Raw genomic sequence first — 17,185 nt, 5'->3', positions numbered from 1 at the left:
CCTGCAGACTGCTCACCTGAGCACAAGATTTATAGGCTACAAGATCTTAGGAATGCATTTCTCTCAATATATTTTTGAAGTATATGAAACATCATGAACATGTCATTTGTGTAAAAAGGCATACAATAGTAAAAATTGGTATTTTCACAAATTAAATTAGATTGTTTTTTATATTAGCAGAAAATTTAAATGTAGAAAATGCTGATAATTGAATAAATATTTTATATACATATGAAATATGAGCATTTCCAACTAAATATGTTAATATAAATTAAGTCATTGTATAATGTAATTTGTGTAAAAAAAAATCATAAAATTATAAAAATCAGTATCCTCAGAAAATATATATTTTTAATGCTTTGTGTTTTTATATTAGCAGAGATTTTATAAATGTAGTAAAAGTTTTATAATTGCATTCATATTTTATATACATACACAATAAAACATCATGAGCATTTCTAACCAAATATGGTTGTGATGGAAAATATGCCACTGATGTAATCTGAGTTAAAAAAAAAAAAAAAAAAAAAAAATCATTAAATTATTAAATCATTGTCTTTTTACAAAAATACATTTTATATTAGCAAAGATACATTTTTATATTTAAATTCATATTTTAAGATTAAAAGAATGAAAAAACAAGTTTAAAATTTAAAATCTAATTTTAGTAAAGAGCAACCCCTTGGACATAAAGGTCTCTATAGTCAAAGTTGTGGTATTTTAAAATTATTTATTCTAGAAGCAATTTATAATGTTTCTTTTTAGCATTGATTGATTGTTTTGAATAGAATGGAACAAGCATATGCCTGCCATAGATAAATCTGGCCCAGTGGCCTGCTGACTGAATTTGAACCCTTAATAAGAGAAAAACTTGTAAGGTTCATGTAAAGGCTTCATGTAACCTGACAAAGATTCAGAGAGGTTTTCTTCACACAGACAATACATTCAGAATCCAGTCTGTCTGTGTTCTTTGTCCCGTCTGCAATTTGCACTTTAGACCTAGCGAAATGACATTTTACTCCACTGAACATTTTTGTGTGGTTGAAATAACTACAAACTAAACTGAAGAAAACACATTTTGCAGCCCCTTTGCAATAATGCACTCCTTTAATCCTCTTTTGACTCGTTTTAAATGAACAGTTTTAACTTTGATCAGATCCAAGACCACAATGATTAACTCACCTATTCACAAATATCACCATCTGGAAACATCAAACATAAGGTCGTGTCTTTTGATGGAGCCAACTGTAGAAGCTAATGATCAGCCGTTAACACATCAGCTGCCATCTTTGATAGACAAAGCTTTCTCACCTCCAAAATACCGCCATAGACAGAGGGATTAGTGAGGGACATTTTGCTCCTGATGTCAAAAAGTTGTTGACATCATTTGTCTAGACATTTGTCTAGAGTTCTTCCTTCGCTCTTACTTTTTTAAAAATGTAAAAAAAAAAAAAAAAAAAAATAGACAGCAGAAAGAATGGTAAAAAAATATATATATAAAGTGAAGAATATCAAATAGCATTTAAAGGTTTGTTTTTGTTTTAATATGTTTTATCCTTAAAAAGTAACACTTTTTAATGAACCTAAAAAGGTCTTTAGTCTTTTCTTTTTCTTTTATATTCAAACTACTGTGATGCAACAATGCAAACCCACAAATAAACATTATTTCTCTTTATTTCCCTTCATGAGAATGTTCTTATGCCATATTTTAATCTTGGAACAATCTGTGAACAAATTCCATGCAAGTACAGCCATTCTTGGCCAGTAAAATCCAACATCAATGATTTCATCAAAGCACAATGTGTGGCATTAGGCTAACTAATGTGCAATCAGCATAAAAAAAAAAAAGTGGAACTTAGTCATTTTCCAAAATTGCAATATGACTTGATGAAGGATCTAATCTGAGGATTTTCTGTCCTGTGATGCCTGTATATTATATATATATATATATATATATATATATATATATATATATATATATATATATATATATATATATAAATAACCCTCCCATTGTAGAAAAAAATTACAACACTTGTTTACACACTAAAATGTAGCATAACATTTTTTTGTCATGGAACATATTTACAATATGAATATCCCAGCATGATAAAATCACATGTTGGTTGCCTACAAGACGGTTTGGGAGTATTTCACTTATATACTTATGAGAACCAGTAGCTTTTAAAGAGTAGAGTAAAGAAGAAAACACTTCAGTATGAATGCACAAGCCTGCAGTGATTACAGCAGATGCTATCAGAGGCGTGTCTGAAAAGGGTGTTTTATTCAGCTCTGACTAATGATTTCCTTTTGTATTCACTCTGCTTCCTAAGCTTTTATTCCCTGATAATGTCCCTTCACCCCACAGACAAGCTTTTCTGTTCCAATCTGCATCATTATATCTAAGACTTCACAAGAAATGTGAGCTGATCCACAAACATTTAGCTGTTCGTGAGAGAATTACAGTTGTTGAGTGCTTGATATTGCTCAGTTAAAATCACATAAAATATCAATCACTACTTCTGACCATGGTCTTTTCTGCATTTCTTAAATATCAGTACATGTTTCAAGACTGATTTGAAATGGTAAGAAAGATCATTTTATACAATAAACAAATACATATACACAGCACCCAAAAATAAAAGGGACATTATGTGGAATAGGAAGTAGAAGTGTTACTGTCATAAGTCTGGCACCCAGACCACGGCAAAGATAAGTGCAGAAGTGTGAAGCTCTCCACCCCCAACACATACAAAATAATCTGCTTCACCTTTGAAGGAACCATTTAATCCTCTCCAAAATCCCAGTTTTACCATATTTTGAAGTTATTCCCCTTTGCATTAAGTATAACAGGAACACCCACAAAAACAGGAAAAACTGTAGCTTATGATAACGTAAAGAAAAAGAGAATAATTGTTGCATGATTGTTAGTAAAAAAAAAAAAAAAATTTGGGTAAAACACTGCAGCAAAACTAACCTATTTACATGTCGAAGTTGCTCAAACCTTTTACTTATGGTTTGCTTCCACACAGTGAAAATGCATGATTACTGCTGGCAAGCTGAGTTGGAATAATAATAATAATAATAATAATAATAATAATAAAAACTACTGCTCTAAAGTGTGGGCAAGATTTTATATTTTCATTCTCAGAAAAAAATAAAAAAATAAAATATAGATAGATATAAAAAGTTGTTACTAGGGCAGTACCTTTGAAATTTACATTTGTACCTTATTTACCCTTGAAGTCTGCATATACATTAAAAGTACATTATAGTACCTAAAGGATGATTTCAATTTGCCTGTGGCCATACGGAGGCCAAGCATTTTGGAAAAAGGATGGATGGATGTTTTCTATTTGGATATATGTTAAAATGAATTTTTGGCATCATTACTCCAGTCTTTAGCATCACATGACAATATGATGATTTGCTTTCTAATATGCAGAGAAACATTTCTTGTCAATGTTGAAAACATTTGTTGTGCTTAATAGTTTTGTCGAAACTGTTATACTTTTAAAAATTTTTTTTTTTTTTTGCCTCTTTTGGTAAGAATCTTATGAAACAGAGCTGTGCCATCGTTCCAAGAGCTCAAAGAGCTTAAAACGTAACACTTCTTTTTGCCCCCATTTTTCATGAGCTGAACTCAAAGATCGAAGACTTTTTCGATGTACACAAAGGTCCCATTTCTCTCAAATATTGTTCACAAATCTTTCTAAATCTGTGTTAGTGAGCACTTCTCCTTTGCCGAGATAATCCATCCACCTCCAGGTGTGGCATATCAAGATGCTGATTAGACAGTATGATTATTGCACAGGTGTGCCTTAGGCTGGCCACAATAATAGGCCACTCTACAATGTGCAGTTTTATCGCACAGCATAATGCCACAGATGACTTAAGTTTTGAGGGAGCGTGCAACTGGCCTGCTGACTGCAGGAATGTCCACCAGAGCTGTTGCCCTGGAATTGAATGTTCATTTCTGTAAAGAATTTCTGCACAAACTCTCAGAAACCGTCTCAGGGAAGCTCATCTGCATGCTCGTTGTCCTCATCAGGGTCTCGACCGGGCAGGCGTATATTATGGACAACGAACACAGGTGCATTTTATTGATGCCATTTTGAATATGCAGAGATACCGTGACGAGATCCTGAGGCCCATTGTTGTGCCATTCATCCACAACCATCACCTCATGTTGCAAAGATCTGTACACAATCCCTGGGAGCTGAAAACATCCCAGTTCTTGCATGGCCAGCATACTCACCGGACATGTCACCCATTGAGCATGTGTGGGATGCTCTGGACCGGCGTATACGACAGCATGTTCCAGTTCCTGCCAATATCCAGCAACTTCGCACAGCCATTTAAGAGGAGTGGACCAACATCCCACAGGCCACAATCAACAACTTGATCAACTCTACGTGATTTGTCCAACAACATCACGCAAATGGTGGTCACACCAGATACTGACTAGATTTTCCACCCACCCCGGACACCCCAAGTAAAACAAAACTGCACATTTTAGAGTGGCCTTTTATTTTGGCCAGCCTAAGGCACACCTGTGCAATCATGCCGTCTAATCAGCATCTTGATATGCCACACCTGTGAGGTGGATGGTTTATCTCGGCAAAGGAGAAGTGCTCACTAACACAGATTTACACCGATTTGTGAACAATGAGACTGTATATTGACATCTAGCAGCAAGATTACTTCAGTTTGTGAAGTATAGCCTAGAACATACAACAATAGGATTCAAAATAGGGATGAAACTGATAAACTTCAACGTTACTGTAGGAGTAGATAACTTGGTTTTTCCATTCACTTGTAGATTAATGGTGTTTGATGGTAACTAATGTGCAAAAGCTGTTTTTGAAGGTGTATAGCAAAGACAAGTTTAAGAAAAAAGCAAAGATGAACTGCAAAAACTAAAAGCCACTGCCATCAGAAAGTGTGTAAATGCCACACAGTCTACTGGACCAGAGTTTAACTTCCCAAACTAAAAGCACTGTGACCTTACGCAGAGGCTGCTCACCTGTACTCAAGCTCATAAAAAGCAGTTTACAAGCACCTGACAAATTGCAGGACATGCCAAGATAAGTCGTTTTGAACGAGACTTTTATTAAGACTAAGAACCAAAACAGACTAAGAGCTTGAGAGCATTATTTTTCTTGATGACAGCTGAACTCTCTGGGACTGGACATTAGTTGTCTCTCTTCGTACTTGGAGGAGAGAAAAAAAAAATAATTACCTTAAACACCAACAAAATTACAGAACAGCTGGTAATTAGAATGTGTGCAAGCTTTAAGTAAATAAATACATAGTCACAGTGGGCATACCTTTCTTTCCAGTTTTTAAAGGCATGGGAGATGGACAGTGTCTCTTGCAGATTCCATCACTCTCATCACAAAGCACAGCATCACAGTGTACAAAAATCTGGGGAGAGTAGTAGTCAATGATATGCCCTAAATGCACAATGTCTCAGATGAAATAAAATTACCTGATCTTGAAGTACGACATCATTCTGCACAAAAGTAAACATCTTGATTTCAAAGTGCTTTACATGCGATGGGAACTGAATGCTGTTAGGGGCAACAGGGTGGAAAACGGTCTCGTAACCATCAGCCAGATTCACACAGCTGTTGAGATCAGACAAATTGGATTAAAAAAGGCAGTTCCTAAAATAGGAGTGGTCAGTAATGTTTAATAGGCGAGGCTTGGTCACAAGTTTATATACACTTTGCAGTATTTGCAGATTTTAATAAAATAAGAGGGATCATACAAAACTTTAGTACTTACCAGAATAAGATATTTCATACAAGACATTTACATTGCCCACAAAAAAATGACCCAGTTTAAAAAAAATAAATAAATAAATTAATTAAAAAAAAAAAAAAAAAAAAAAAAAAAAAAAAAAAAAAAAGTCACATGCAATTGATTCTTATACTGTGTTGTTAGCTGGAAGTTCACATTTTATTTTGCCTAAAAAAAAATAAAACCAAAAAAAAAAATAAAACCTTTTAGTACTGCCCTTTAGAAGCTACAGAAGATACTTGCATGTTTCCCAGAAGACAAAAGTTAAAATTCAAAGTTTTCACCTCCAGGCTCTTATTGCATCAGGTTTCTTTCTGTAGCATCAGTGAGCGTTTCCTTTTGAAAATAGCTGTGTACGAGTCCCTCAGTTGTCCTCCATGTGAAAAGACAGATCTCAATCATAGTCATTGTTGGAAAGGGTTCAAATATGCAAAAGATGCTAGAAAACCAAAGAACTGACCTGAAGTATTTTTCTGAAGATCAGCGGGCAGTTCAACTGTCCAGGACAAACAAGGGACTCATGAACAACTAATCACACACACACAGAAAAGTGGTGGATCCTCCAGGCAACACAGTCTTAAGAAATCAAGCCTATGTAAACTTTTGAACTGTGTCAGTTTCATAAATTTATCCATTCTCTCTTGTGGACTGTATGTAAACATCTTTATGTGAAATCTGCAGATACTGCAAACTGTATGTAAACTTTGGCCACAACTGTATGCATGTATTGTATTGAGACACACAGTGTTTAAATTATTACCCATCCACTATCAAGTCCCATCGTGGAGTAGAGTTCCGGTCTTCTTTCAGAGTGGCCCAACAATTCTCCAAGACTAGCTCTATCTGAGGATCAGTGGACGTAAGCAGCACCACCTCAAAGAACAGAGGACTTCTTAAGTACTTTACAACTGGGTAATCCTCCTCTGCATAGAAATGATTATAAGAGCCATCTGGGTGGAGGGAGAAGAAAAAGCAACACGATTCACAAAGAGCACTTATCTGAAGTTTCCCTGCCATATTTAATAGTCCAAGAACTCCTTTTCTACCCAATATATATCATTGTTGATTTTAGGTGATCTGATCACAAATGATCAAAGTATAACCTGCTCCAACAGAATCAAACCATTGTGGAAGATCTCGTAAATTACAGCATTTTAGCATACCCCAAGCAAGTCTCAGTACAACTCGCAGCTCTCCAAAACCAGTCTCTGGTAGGGGTTCATTTTCCCGCGGCTTTGTGAAGAATGCAATCGTCTGGGTATCATTTAACGTGTAAAAGCATGACATGGTAATGCTAACAAGGAGAAAGAGTGCACTGTAAAGTTAAGACATCCATTAGCATGCATGTACACCAATTCCAACGGATTCCATCTCACCGATACTCTGGATCTGGACGACTAGTAGGTACTCCTTTTTTACTCAGCTGGTAAACTGGCAGCCCGTTATCCAAAGTGATTTCATTTTGATACGTCACAACGCCATCATAGAACTGAGGGAGAGACAAGAGCCTAAGATGGTGAGCATTTAATACAAGTACAACTAAAACATCACTCCATACCGTTCTAGTGGTTCCACAACTGTTTGCTTCAAAAGAGAAGTAGGCGAAGCGATCGTTGCTGAATTTGGGTCCACATGAAGGATCCCTCAGGGTAAGCTGACGAGGGATAAGCTGGGGTACAGATTCTACCTTCACTGCAAGGGCTGACATGGTGCCATTGCTAAAACACTCTGGAAAGGTCAAGCCAAAACAATTACTTCTCTAGGTCAGTGGTTCTCAATTCCAGTCCTCACGTACCACCACTCTGCATTTTTTGTATGTCTCTTAAACACCCAATTCAGATAACCAGCTTGTTAGAAGAGAGCTCCATGCATGATTGACATGGTCCCTACAGTGTTCTTTGCTCCCTACTCCCTAAACATGGGAAATCCATTGAAGTTTACTTTAGAACATTCACAGATTTGCACCACGCCATGGCCTGCAGCATATTCTCACACAGATGAAAGAGAAGTGTGACAATATGCCCCTGTAAATAGGTACAATTTAAAGGGGTCATGACGTTGCTAAAAAGAACATTGTGTATATGGTGTAATGCAATGCGTTTATGCAGTTTAAAGTTCAAAAAACATTTTCCACAATGTACATTGTTTCTCCTATATGCCCGCCTTTCTGAAACGAGATTTTTACAAAGCTCATTGTTCTGAAAAGCGAGGTGTGCTCTGATTGGCCAGCTATACAGTTGGTTGTGATTGGTCGAATACCTCAAGCATGTGACGGAAAAGTTACACCCCTTACCATTCCGTGTCCCGGCGCAATAAGACAAAAACAATAAAATCTATTACAAATTACAAATTCGTTGATTCCAGTGGGGACAAAATTACAATGAGTTATACCTTCTTTTTACATGTTGCACAGCATGCTGTGTAAACATAAAACCATGTCTCCATTTGTGATCAGAGAAACGACAAACAACAAGCAGTACTCTACACTGCTCAAAACTCACGTTTGAATCAGTGGCAAATTCTTTAAATATGAAAACATACTTACAGAGTCAGAAGCGCCAGACTGTCCTTGAAAAGTTGGAATTGCCCCACTTTAATGAAACACACCGAACTGTAGGCTACTCTGCCAGGAAACGGTCTTCGTCCTCCGTAAAATGCGCTGCACACATCTGAATATTTGGGTTGAACTGTTCCAGAACAGTGTTGTAAATACAACTTAACCACAGATTTCTAGCGGTGTCCTCTTTTAGAAGGCCAAAGTATTTTCGTTATCACAATGAAACACAGCGTCTCCACAACATGGCAGCGAGAATAAAAAGTTATGCCTTCTTTCTTTGCAAAAACATTTTTTGCGGCGTTATGCAAATCTTCCTATATAGTGACATAGACATGTGGGGGCGTGTTCGAACGGGCCATTTTAGGAGGGCATGGTTGACTCTTAATTTTTATAAAGAATGTTTCTTTGGATTTAAGACTTTAGACTTTGCAACTTTACAGATCTTTATGCACCAAGAGTGCGTAACACTCCAAAGAGAAAGAATTTTCTTTTTTTTTTTTTTTTTTTTTTTTTTTTTAAAATCGCATCATATGACCCCTTTAAATTTACATCTCGCACGCTTGAATGCCCTTTGAATGGAACACATACATTCCCTTCGAACTAGAATCATGGCAGAATATCCTGTGAAGTCAGCTTCATAGGTCAAATAGAAGAGATGTCTGAAGTGATAAGAGATGCATACAAAATGTGCAGAGTGGTGGTTCACGAGGACTGAAATGGAGACCCACTACTCTAGGCCCAATGCCAAGGCCTGCTAAAAGCATTAATAACTTCAGCTTGAAAGAACATACCAGTCATGGTCATGGGAAAATTGCAAGCCAAGGAGAAGTCACTTAGTGTCCATTTTTTCGTGGGCTCCCACAGTAGCACATCAATCCGAGCCCTCAAGGATGACGCATACATCAGCTGAAAATTAAGAGACATTTAAAATTAATACAATGTCTACACACAAAAAAATAAAAATAAATGGGAAGTCATACCTCGAACACAACATCAGATGCAAGGAAAGGCATTGCTAAGCTAATATGAGTGTCATTCTCCTTTACACCATACTCGGCTCTCCGGTCTGGAGTCATGTCATGCGTACCAATCATAATATTAAAGTTTTTGCCCAGGTTTCCAAGTGAAATCATGATGTGGAACTTTTCCTCATCACAGGCTCCAGTCACAGTTGGGAGAACTGGGGAAATGATCCATTGACAGTGACATTAAACCCTTGTGAATGGGAGGGGTGGGGGTCTGACATCCTAATTAGCAGTGTCAGCACTTACTGACATCTTGAAGGGTTACATCGACAGAGGAAGTGTAGGAGAATGGAGTGTATTCAGGCAGGACCATAAAACCGTAGCTGAAGCGAAGAGTATAAACTCTAACAACCACATCAACTTGCTGCAATGTAAAATGCAGATCAGAAGCAGCAATAACAAAAGTTTCACTAAAACGACATTAGACACTCACAGTTCTCTCAACAAAACTGTCAGAGAAGGGGACTTGAAGTCTAAACGCCTTGGAGCCATTTTGAAAGCGTTGTTCCTGTATGTTGATCCCCCTTGCATTGGCCTCTGCCACAGTAAGGACTCCAGTGGAAAAAGTTATGTTCACCAACTCAATGTCATAAAAGAAAGGTCCCAAGAATACATCAAACATCCTTTGGTCCACAACAGTGACTAAAAGGGAACAGAAGTCATCAAGTTGCAAGCCATTTAAAAAAAATAATTAAATCCTTGGACTGTGAAAGAACACTCACGGTCAACAAAGTGGGGCGGACTAGGCATAAAAGGGGTCTTGATGGGGAAGAGGACTTTGTATCTAGTAGTATCCATGCCTCCGTCACTCCACAGTAACTCCAGCATTGGCTCAATGTTATACGTGATGCGGTACTGGTTATTTACAACATGACTCTACGACAGAATATAACCATTAGGTTTAGCACAAGACTTTAAGTTGTCAAATTAAAGCGAGAAACCAAACCTTGTAGTAGCCATCTGGTCCACCGATAGGTATTTTCATTACAATTAAATCATCCACTATGGTCAAATAATAGCCTCTAGTTTCCATTTGCAAAGAATCTATCTTCTTTCCATCTATCCCCATGAACACCTCAAGGAGACTGGTTGCTCTAGAACTCATTAGTGGATTAATTCGGGGGAAGTTCCAGGTGATCATCTCATCCGTAAAAGAAAGCCCACCTGTAAGTGAAGCAATAGATCAGGGTTTTTCCATTGTGGTCTTGGAGACCCACTTACCTGCAGTAGTAACACCACATCTGACTGTGATTGGAGTGAACCCAAAGAGCTTTTAAAGTTAATTATAATACATTTAATTACAACTAAACTCTGTATGGAAAAGTTGCTCTCCAGGACAAGGAATGAAGAACCCTGCAAATACTGTCAAATGCTATTGGAGTAGTGTCACATACCAGTTGGACATGCAGCAACAGTATCTAACATGGTTACAGACCACTCTTTCTTGAAGTAGGTGGTCACCCTGATGACTTTCATTGGCACGCCATTCACCTGTTACAGCAGATACAACATTGGTTCAAGAACACTTCTAAAGGAAGCACCACATTTTCTATACTCACAGTTTCCACATAGGTCTCCGGCATGTCGTAACCGCTTCGTAGCACCAATCGAGACCTAGTTGTTGTTATGCTATATCCTGTCTTCAGGGCATCCTCCAACACCATAGCTTTTTGTTTAGGAGTGAAAAACACCATTCTCCAGATGTTGTATCTAGAGGTAATGGCCTGGAAGGCAGTGGACAGAGCTTGTTTGATCAAGCGGCATGTGCAGAGCAGACTCAAAAAAAAAAAAAAAAAAAAAAAAAAAAAAAAAAAAAAAAAAACACACTGTACCTCAGTAACCGTATCGGCCCACTGTTCACCAAAGTTTTTTGCTCTGGGCAGCTTAAGTGGACTACGCAAAGCTGTAATTTCCTCTGGCAATCGGTTAACGGAAACTTGGAGAAACCATTGTTAGGACATCTAAAAAAAAAAAAAAAAAAAAAAAAAAAAAAAAAAAAACACACTATTCCTTGATGTTTGTGTGGTGTAAGTGAGCCTAGGTTTTACCTCCATGTAATTCTGAGTGCAAAGAACTTCACGGGGGGCCCATTGGTCATAGTTACAGGTCTTCTCCACCTCAAAGACTTCTTGTTCCGCTTTGACACCACGCACCCGGACGCGCATGTCAACATCAAACACAGCATCATCCTGAATGCAGAAACAGCTACTGAAGTGAAAAACAGCAGGATATGGCAACTGTTTAAACTCAGAGAGCCAGTTACCTCATTCCCTGCAAAACAGTTGAGGAGAGATGCAAAGACTTTGTAGTTACCCCAGGGATCAGAGTCTATATAAAAGCCACATTTAGCAGCTAGGCTTGGAGTTAAAGGTTCAATTTGGGAGCCATCTGAAAAGGAAAAAGGCCAAGGTTATAACAAATATAGATTACGATCATCTTTCTTGCAAACATAACTAATTGCAGGTAACTTACTGACAGCATCAAATTCAACTTGATTTCCAAACGCTAGAGATTTATCTATAGTTAGCCTCATATAACTTCCCAGACAATCGGTCTTCAAGCCGGTTCCTGAAAGAAACAGAATTTAGACAAAACAGAGGAAACCAAACATTACTGGCAAATGTGGCCCACTACACCTAAATTAGTACACACATGCATAAACAAAAACCTACCCTGGTTAAAAGTCTGTGCTGGCACCACATTGAAACTCTTCTGTGTTGACAGGACATTGAAATTCTTCTGTGCCACAACCATAACCATCAACAGCCAAAAAGTACTGAAAGAGAATGAAAACAAATGTAAAAAAATAAATAAATAAATAAATAAACCCACAAACAAAAAATTTAAACTCAGAACCTAACTTACCAAATCCCAAAAAACCATGTCATCCTTGCTCAGAAACAAGTCTCTATTTTTAGGTGGTCAAGATCTATAGAAACCACCACAAGAATATAAATCCTTCTAATGCAAAAGCTCAAAAAAATGTGCTTTCTGAAAGGAATTGTATGAATCGTCTATCTCTTGTGCTCAGGTGATGCTAGTCATCAACTAAAGAGCAGGTGTCATGAATTAACTATTATCCTGCAGTATTTAGAGGGAGGAATTTCTCAGTGAAAGCTGGGCTCTACCAATGATCATTGCAATAAAAATGTAGTATTTCTAGGAATGGTATAAAGTGTTGGTTACTAAGAAGGTTGAATACATGGTAGAGAGTAGCACAGTTCACATTGTTGCAAGTGATACAGTAAACCACGCGGGATTGTGACTGGAGCGCTGATGGAAGGAAGTAGCGTAGATTCCGAAAGTGATCCGGAAATGGAGGATGTGGATAGTGGAGGCAGTGAGAATGAAAGTAGTAAGTGGAGTGTAGTAGAAAATCGGAAAAGAAAGAAAAATTGGGACTCGGGCAGTGAGAAAGGAAATCTCCAGGCTAGAAGAAGGAAAGAGGAGTATAAGGTACTGTTTAAGTTTGTTGATTCGGTAAATGCAATTAATCCGTTGAAGCTGACGAAAACATTGAAAGAAACGATAGGGACGGTTGAAAGCATTAAGACTTTGAGGGATGGCAATCTGATGCTGTTTTGTAAAGACAGTAGGCAGCAAAAAATCAGCTCTGGGTATAAAATCAATGATTGGACATAAGGTGATATGCTCGATACCAGAAGAAAAGAATTGGGTTAGAGGTGTTGTATCAGGGATTCCGACAGATGTCACGGAGGAGAAGATTAAAAGGAATATCACAGGAGCAGCGGTAAAGTTTGTCAGACGGCTCAAGTGTGTTAGAAATAACGAAAAAGACAGACAGCCTCTCAGTAATGATAAACTTTGATGATGAAATAAAATGCCAGAGAAAGTTTATTTAGGATTTGTAAGATATGCGGTAAGACCATACGTTCCTCCACCACTAAGATGTTATAAGTGTCAAAAATTCGGTCACGTAGCGGCAGTATGCAGAGGTAAACAGAGATGTGCGCGATGCGGAGGCGAACATGAGTACGGCAAGTGTGGGCAAGGTGTAAATCCTAAATGCTGCAACTGTGGTGGGGAACATAGTGCAGGATACGGTGGTTGTCAGGTACGGAAAAAAAAGCAGTCAAGGTTCAAAATGTTAGAATGACAGAAGGGATAACATACGCTGAGGCATTGAAGAAAGTAAACCAGATTCCCAAAACAAATGAAACTAGGAATGAAGAAATTCATTCAAAACAACAGAGGAAAGAGCAAAGAGATGAAAAGGTAGTAGTGGATGATAAGGGTGGCATTTGTAGCATTTATTGCTGAAGTAGTGAACTGTTCAGCTCAAACTGAAAGCAGGACTGAAAGAATCAAAATCATTATCAGAGCCGCAGAAAAGTACTTGGATCTGGGGAATGTTACTGTTGACATGATAAATGAAAGGCTCAAGATTCCAACATTAAATAGTCAAACAGTAGATAGTCAGACAACATGTGGTGGGTCTTAATGGTGTTATCTATCTTGCAATGGAATGCAAGAAGTTTGATAGCAAATGGACAGGAGTTTAAGAAATTTATAGCAAACCAAGAGAAAGGCCCAGATATTATATGTATACAGGAAACTTGGCTTAAATCACAATATAACTTTCTAATACAGGGCTATATTACTATTCGGAGGGATAGACATCAAGGGAATGGAGGTGGAGTAGCTACTTTTATAAAACAAGGAATTGGGTATAAAACAGTTGAGGTAGACAGGGAAATAGAAGTTGTGGTGGTGGAAATATGGGAAGGATCACGGTGTATTAGAATAATTAATTTTTACAATCCATGTGATAGGCTAAGCAAGGATATTCTAGAAAGTATAGGAGGGAATGGAAGTCAAAAAACGGTGTGGTGTGGGGATTTTAATGCTCACAGTTCAATATGGGGAAGCGCAAAAACAGATTATAATGGTGAGATCATCGAAGATATGCTAGATTGGGGAAGATTAGTGTGCATTAATGATGGAAGTCATACTAGAATTGATTTGTATAAGGGAAGGCATTCAGCATTAGACTTGACAATAGTCTCTGAAAGCTTAGCGAGTAAAATGTGAATGGAAGGTACTAATACAAAGTACAATAGGAAGTGATCATTTTCCTATTTGCAGTAAAGTTGGAGTAGATATAGAACAAAGAGTGGGGGAGAGAATGCTTAGGTGGAGGTTCAAGTCAGCGGACTGGGATAAGTATAAGGAGTTATGTGAAAGCAAAATGAAGGAAATAAGTAAATGTATAGAAGATGTTGATGTTTTTAATAATGAAATATGCAAAGTTCTTCAGAGTACAGCTGAAGAAGTAATAGGTAAGAGGAAGGCAGGCACCAGGAGGAAAGCTATGCCATGGTGGAATGAGGAATGTAATGAGGCAATAAAAAGGAGAAATAAAGCACTCAAGAGGGTAAGAAGGTCACTTAACTTTAACGATTTAGCTAGTTATAAAAGGGCACAAGCTATAGTGAGAAGAGTTATTCGGACGTCTAAAAGAAATTATTGGAGGGAATTTTGTAATAGAATAGGGGAAGACATTGAAATAAGTGAGTTATGGAATATGATACGAAAGATGGGCGGGATACAAAGAGATTACAACATACCTGTATTAGAATATAATAATAGACAAATTATATCTGAAAGCGGTAAAGCAGAGGTGTTTGCAGAAACATTCGTTAAAGTTCATAGTAATTCAAATTTATCAGAGGATGTGAGGAAAGCTAGGGACCAGACACTAAGTAAATATCCTCATTTATTGGAGGAAAAAGGACTTTCGGGAAGTACGTTGGATTCAGAATTTACCTTGTATGAAGTGAAAAAAGAGCTTGCAGGGGTTAAGCAAACATCTCCAGGCAGAGATGACATTTGTTATGAGATGGTAAAACATTTTATCAGAGACAGAATAAAAAACAATTTTGAGGCTTTTTAATAAGGTTTGGGAATCAGGAAAGTTATCAGCTGACTGGAAGCATGGGGTCATAGTGCCAATCGCAAAGCCAGGCAAGAATCATACACAGCCAACTAATTACAGACCCATAGCGTTAACATCAAGTCTCTGAAAAATTGATGGAGCGTATGGTTATGAGTAGACTAGTGTATGTCATTGAAAGGGATAATATTTTATCACCTTACCAAAGTGGATTTAGGAAAGGACGTAATACAATGGACGCAGTACTGTGCCTGGAATCTGAAATAAGAAAGGCTCAGGTAAATAAGCAAGCTTTAGTTGGGGTATTTTTTGATGTCGAAAAGGCATATGACATGATGTGGAAAGAGGGACTTTTAATTAAGTTAGAAAAAATGGAAATTAAAGGAAGAATGTATAACTGGATCAGGGATTTCCTGTTTAACAGAACTATACAAGTAAGAGTAAGTACTGCTTTTTCCCAGATACACACAATAGAGAATGGAACACCTCAGGGAAGCGTTAGCAGTCCAATTCTGTTTAACATTATGATTAACGACATCTTTACAAAGGTTGATAGGGGCATTGGAAGATCTTTATATGCAGATGATGGAGCGCTGTGGAAAAGAGGGCGTAATGTAAAGTATGTGGAAAAATGTTTGCAGAATGCTGTTAAAATGGTAGAAAAATGGGCAAATGAATGGGGCTTTCGTTTTTCAGTAGATAAAACTCAGGTAATTTGCTTTGCAAAAAGGGAAAAGTAACCCTACAATTAACATTAAATTGTATGGACAAGAAGTGAAGCAAACAGCAGTTGTGAGGTTTCTAGGTATATGGATGGATTTGAAACTGAATTTTAGTATACATATACAGAAACTGGTTGACAAATGCAAAAAAGCATTAAATATTATGAGGTGTTTAGCAGGAGTTGATTGGGGAGCATGTCGCCAGTCCCTTAAAATAATATATTGTGCTCTAATAAGATCGGCAATAGATTATGGCAGTATGGTATATTGCACTGCATCCAAAACACAACTTGTAAAACTAGAGGCAATTCAGTCACAAGCTATGCGAATTTGTTGTGGAGCGTTTAGATCCTCCCCAATATCAGCAGTGCAAGTAGAGATGGGTTTAATGCCTCAAGTAATTCGTAGGCTCAAGTTAAAGATGAGGTATTTCATAAGCATAAAGGGACACTCGGACAGTCACCCAGTTAAAATGGTGTTGGAGGACTGTTGGGAATATGGAAATAAAAAGTTATCAAGTTTTGGGATGGAAGGCCAGTGAGGAAGCCCGGAGAATAGGAATAAGTGATTTCAATGTTGCCCCTACTGTGGCTAGGTCAGCAATTCCTCCTTGGCTTTTCCCAATGCCTTTGATTGATATCCAATTGCTTAAAGAAAAGCATAACGATACAAATAGATTAGAAAATGTAGGTATACAGCAATACATAGATCAAACTTATTATAGTGCAGTGCAAATATATACTGATGGTTCAAAAGACCCAGAATTTGGGAAAACAGCAGTAGCGGTATATATTCCACTTTTTAACATTAGAATGTCAAAAAGAACTTCAGATCATATTTCGGTATTCACTGCAGAAATAATAGCAATATGTCTAGCACTTCAGTGGATAGAAGAAATACAACCAACAAGGGCAGTAATTTGTACAGATTCTCTATCAGCTCTAAATAGCTTGGAAAGTGGAACATCATCAGCAAGGCAAGACATGATAAACCAAGTAATGCAGAGTCTCTACAGAACAAGACAGTATGGAATTCTGGTAAATTTTGTATGGGTTCCATCGCATATGGGTGTGAAAGGAAATGAGGAGGCTGACAATCTGGCTAAACAGGCATTAAATCATTCACAAATTGACGTTGAAGTGGCATTAAGTAAAACAGAAAT

At 37.5% G+C, this 17,185-nt stretch overlaps 1 protein-coding gene across 1 annotated transcript; it reads right to left on the bottom strand.

Annotated features, from left to right (window-relative positions):
* Positions 1 to 5,092: 5,092 nt before the first annotated feature.
* LOC109113634 (zona pellucida sperm-binding protein 2-like) lies at positions 5,093 to 12,412 on the bottom strand. The gene is made up of 21 exons (XM_042778384.1): positions 12,253 to 12,412; positions 12,060 to 12,163; positions 11,860 to 11,955; positions 11,651 to 11,775; positions 11,436 to 11,576; positions 11,220 to 11,324; positions 10,947 to 11,111; positions 10,782 to 10,878; positions 10,334 to 10,551; positions 10,110 to 10,263; positions 9,821 to 10,029; positions 9,634 to 9,751; positions 9,343 to 9,542; positions 9,154 to 9,268; positions 7,364 to 7,533; positions 7,182 to 7,294; positions 6,969 to 7,099; positions 6,566 to 6,755; positions 5,492 to 5,630; positions 5,331 to 5,427; positions 5,093 to 5,213 (listed from the first exon to the last, which is right to left on the bottom strand). The coding sequence occupies exons 1-21, from the start codon at positions 12,273 to 12,275 to the stop codon at positions 5,137 to 5,139; spliced, it is 2,787 nt and encodes a 928-aa protein (XP_042634318.1). The 5' UTR covers positions 12,276 to 12,412; the 3' UTR covers positions 5,093 to 5,136.
* Between the last annotated feature and the right edge of the window lie 4,773 nt (positions 12,413 to 17,185).

Source organism: Cyprinus carpio, chromosome A20 (genome assembly GCF_018340385.1).
Source record: "Cyprinus carpio isolate SPL01 chromosome A20, ASM1834038v1, whole genome shotgun sequence".
Classification (NCBI taxonomy): domain Eukaryota; kingdom Metazoa; phylum Chordata; class Actinopteri; order Cypriniformes; family Cyprinidae; genus Cyprinus; species Cyprinus carpio.
This window is presented reverse-complemented; position numbering and strand designations above follow the sequence as displayed.

Excerpts from the sequence above, each read along its gene's own strand:
- LOC109113634 (XM_042778384.1), bottom strand. The coding sequence starts at position 12,275 with ATGACATGGTTTTTTGGGATTTG. Across the intron at positions 11,325-11,435 it reads GCACTCAGAATTACATGGAG|GTTTCCGTTAACCGATTGCC; the intron begins GTAAAACCTAGG and ends TGGTTTCTCCAA. Across the intron at positions 5,631-6,565 it reads TGGGACTTGATAGTGGATGG|CTGTGTGAATCTGGCTGATG; the intron begins GTAATAATTTAA and ends TGATCTCAACAG.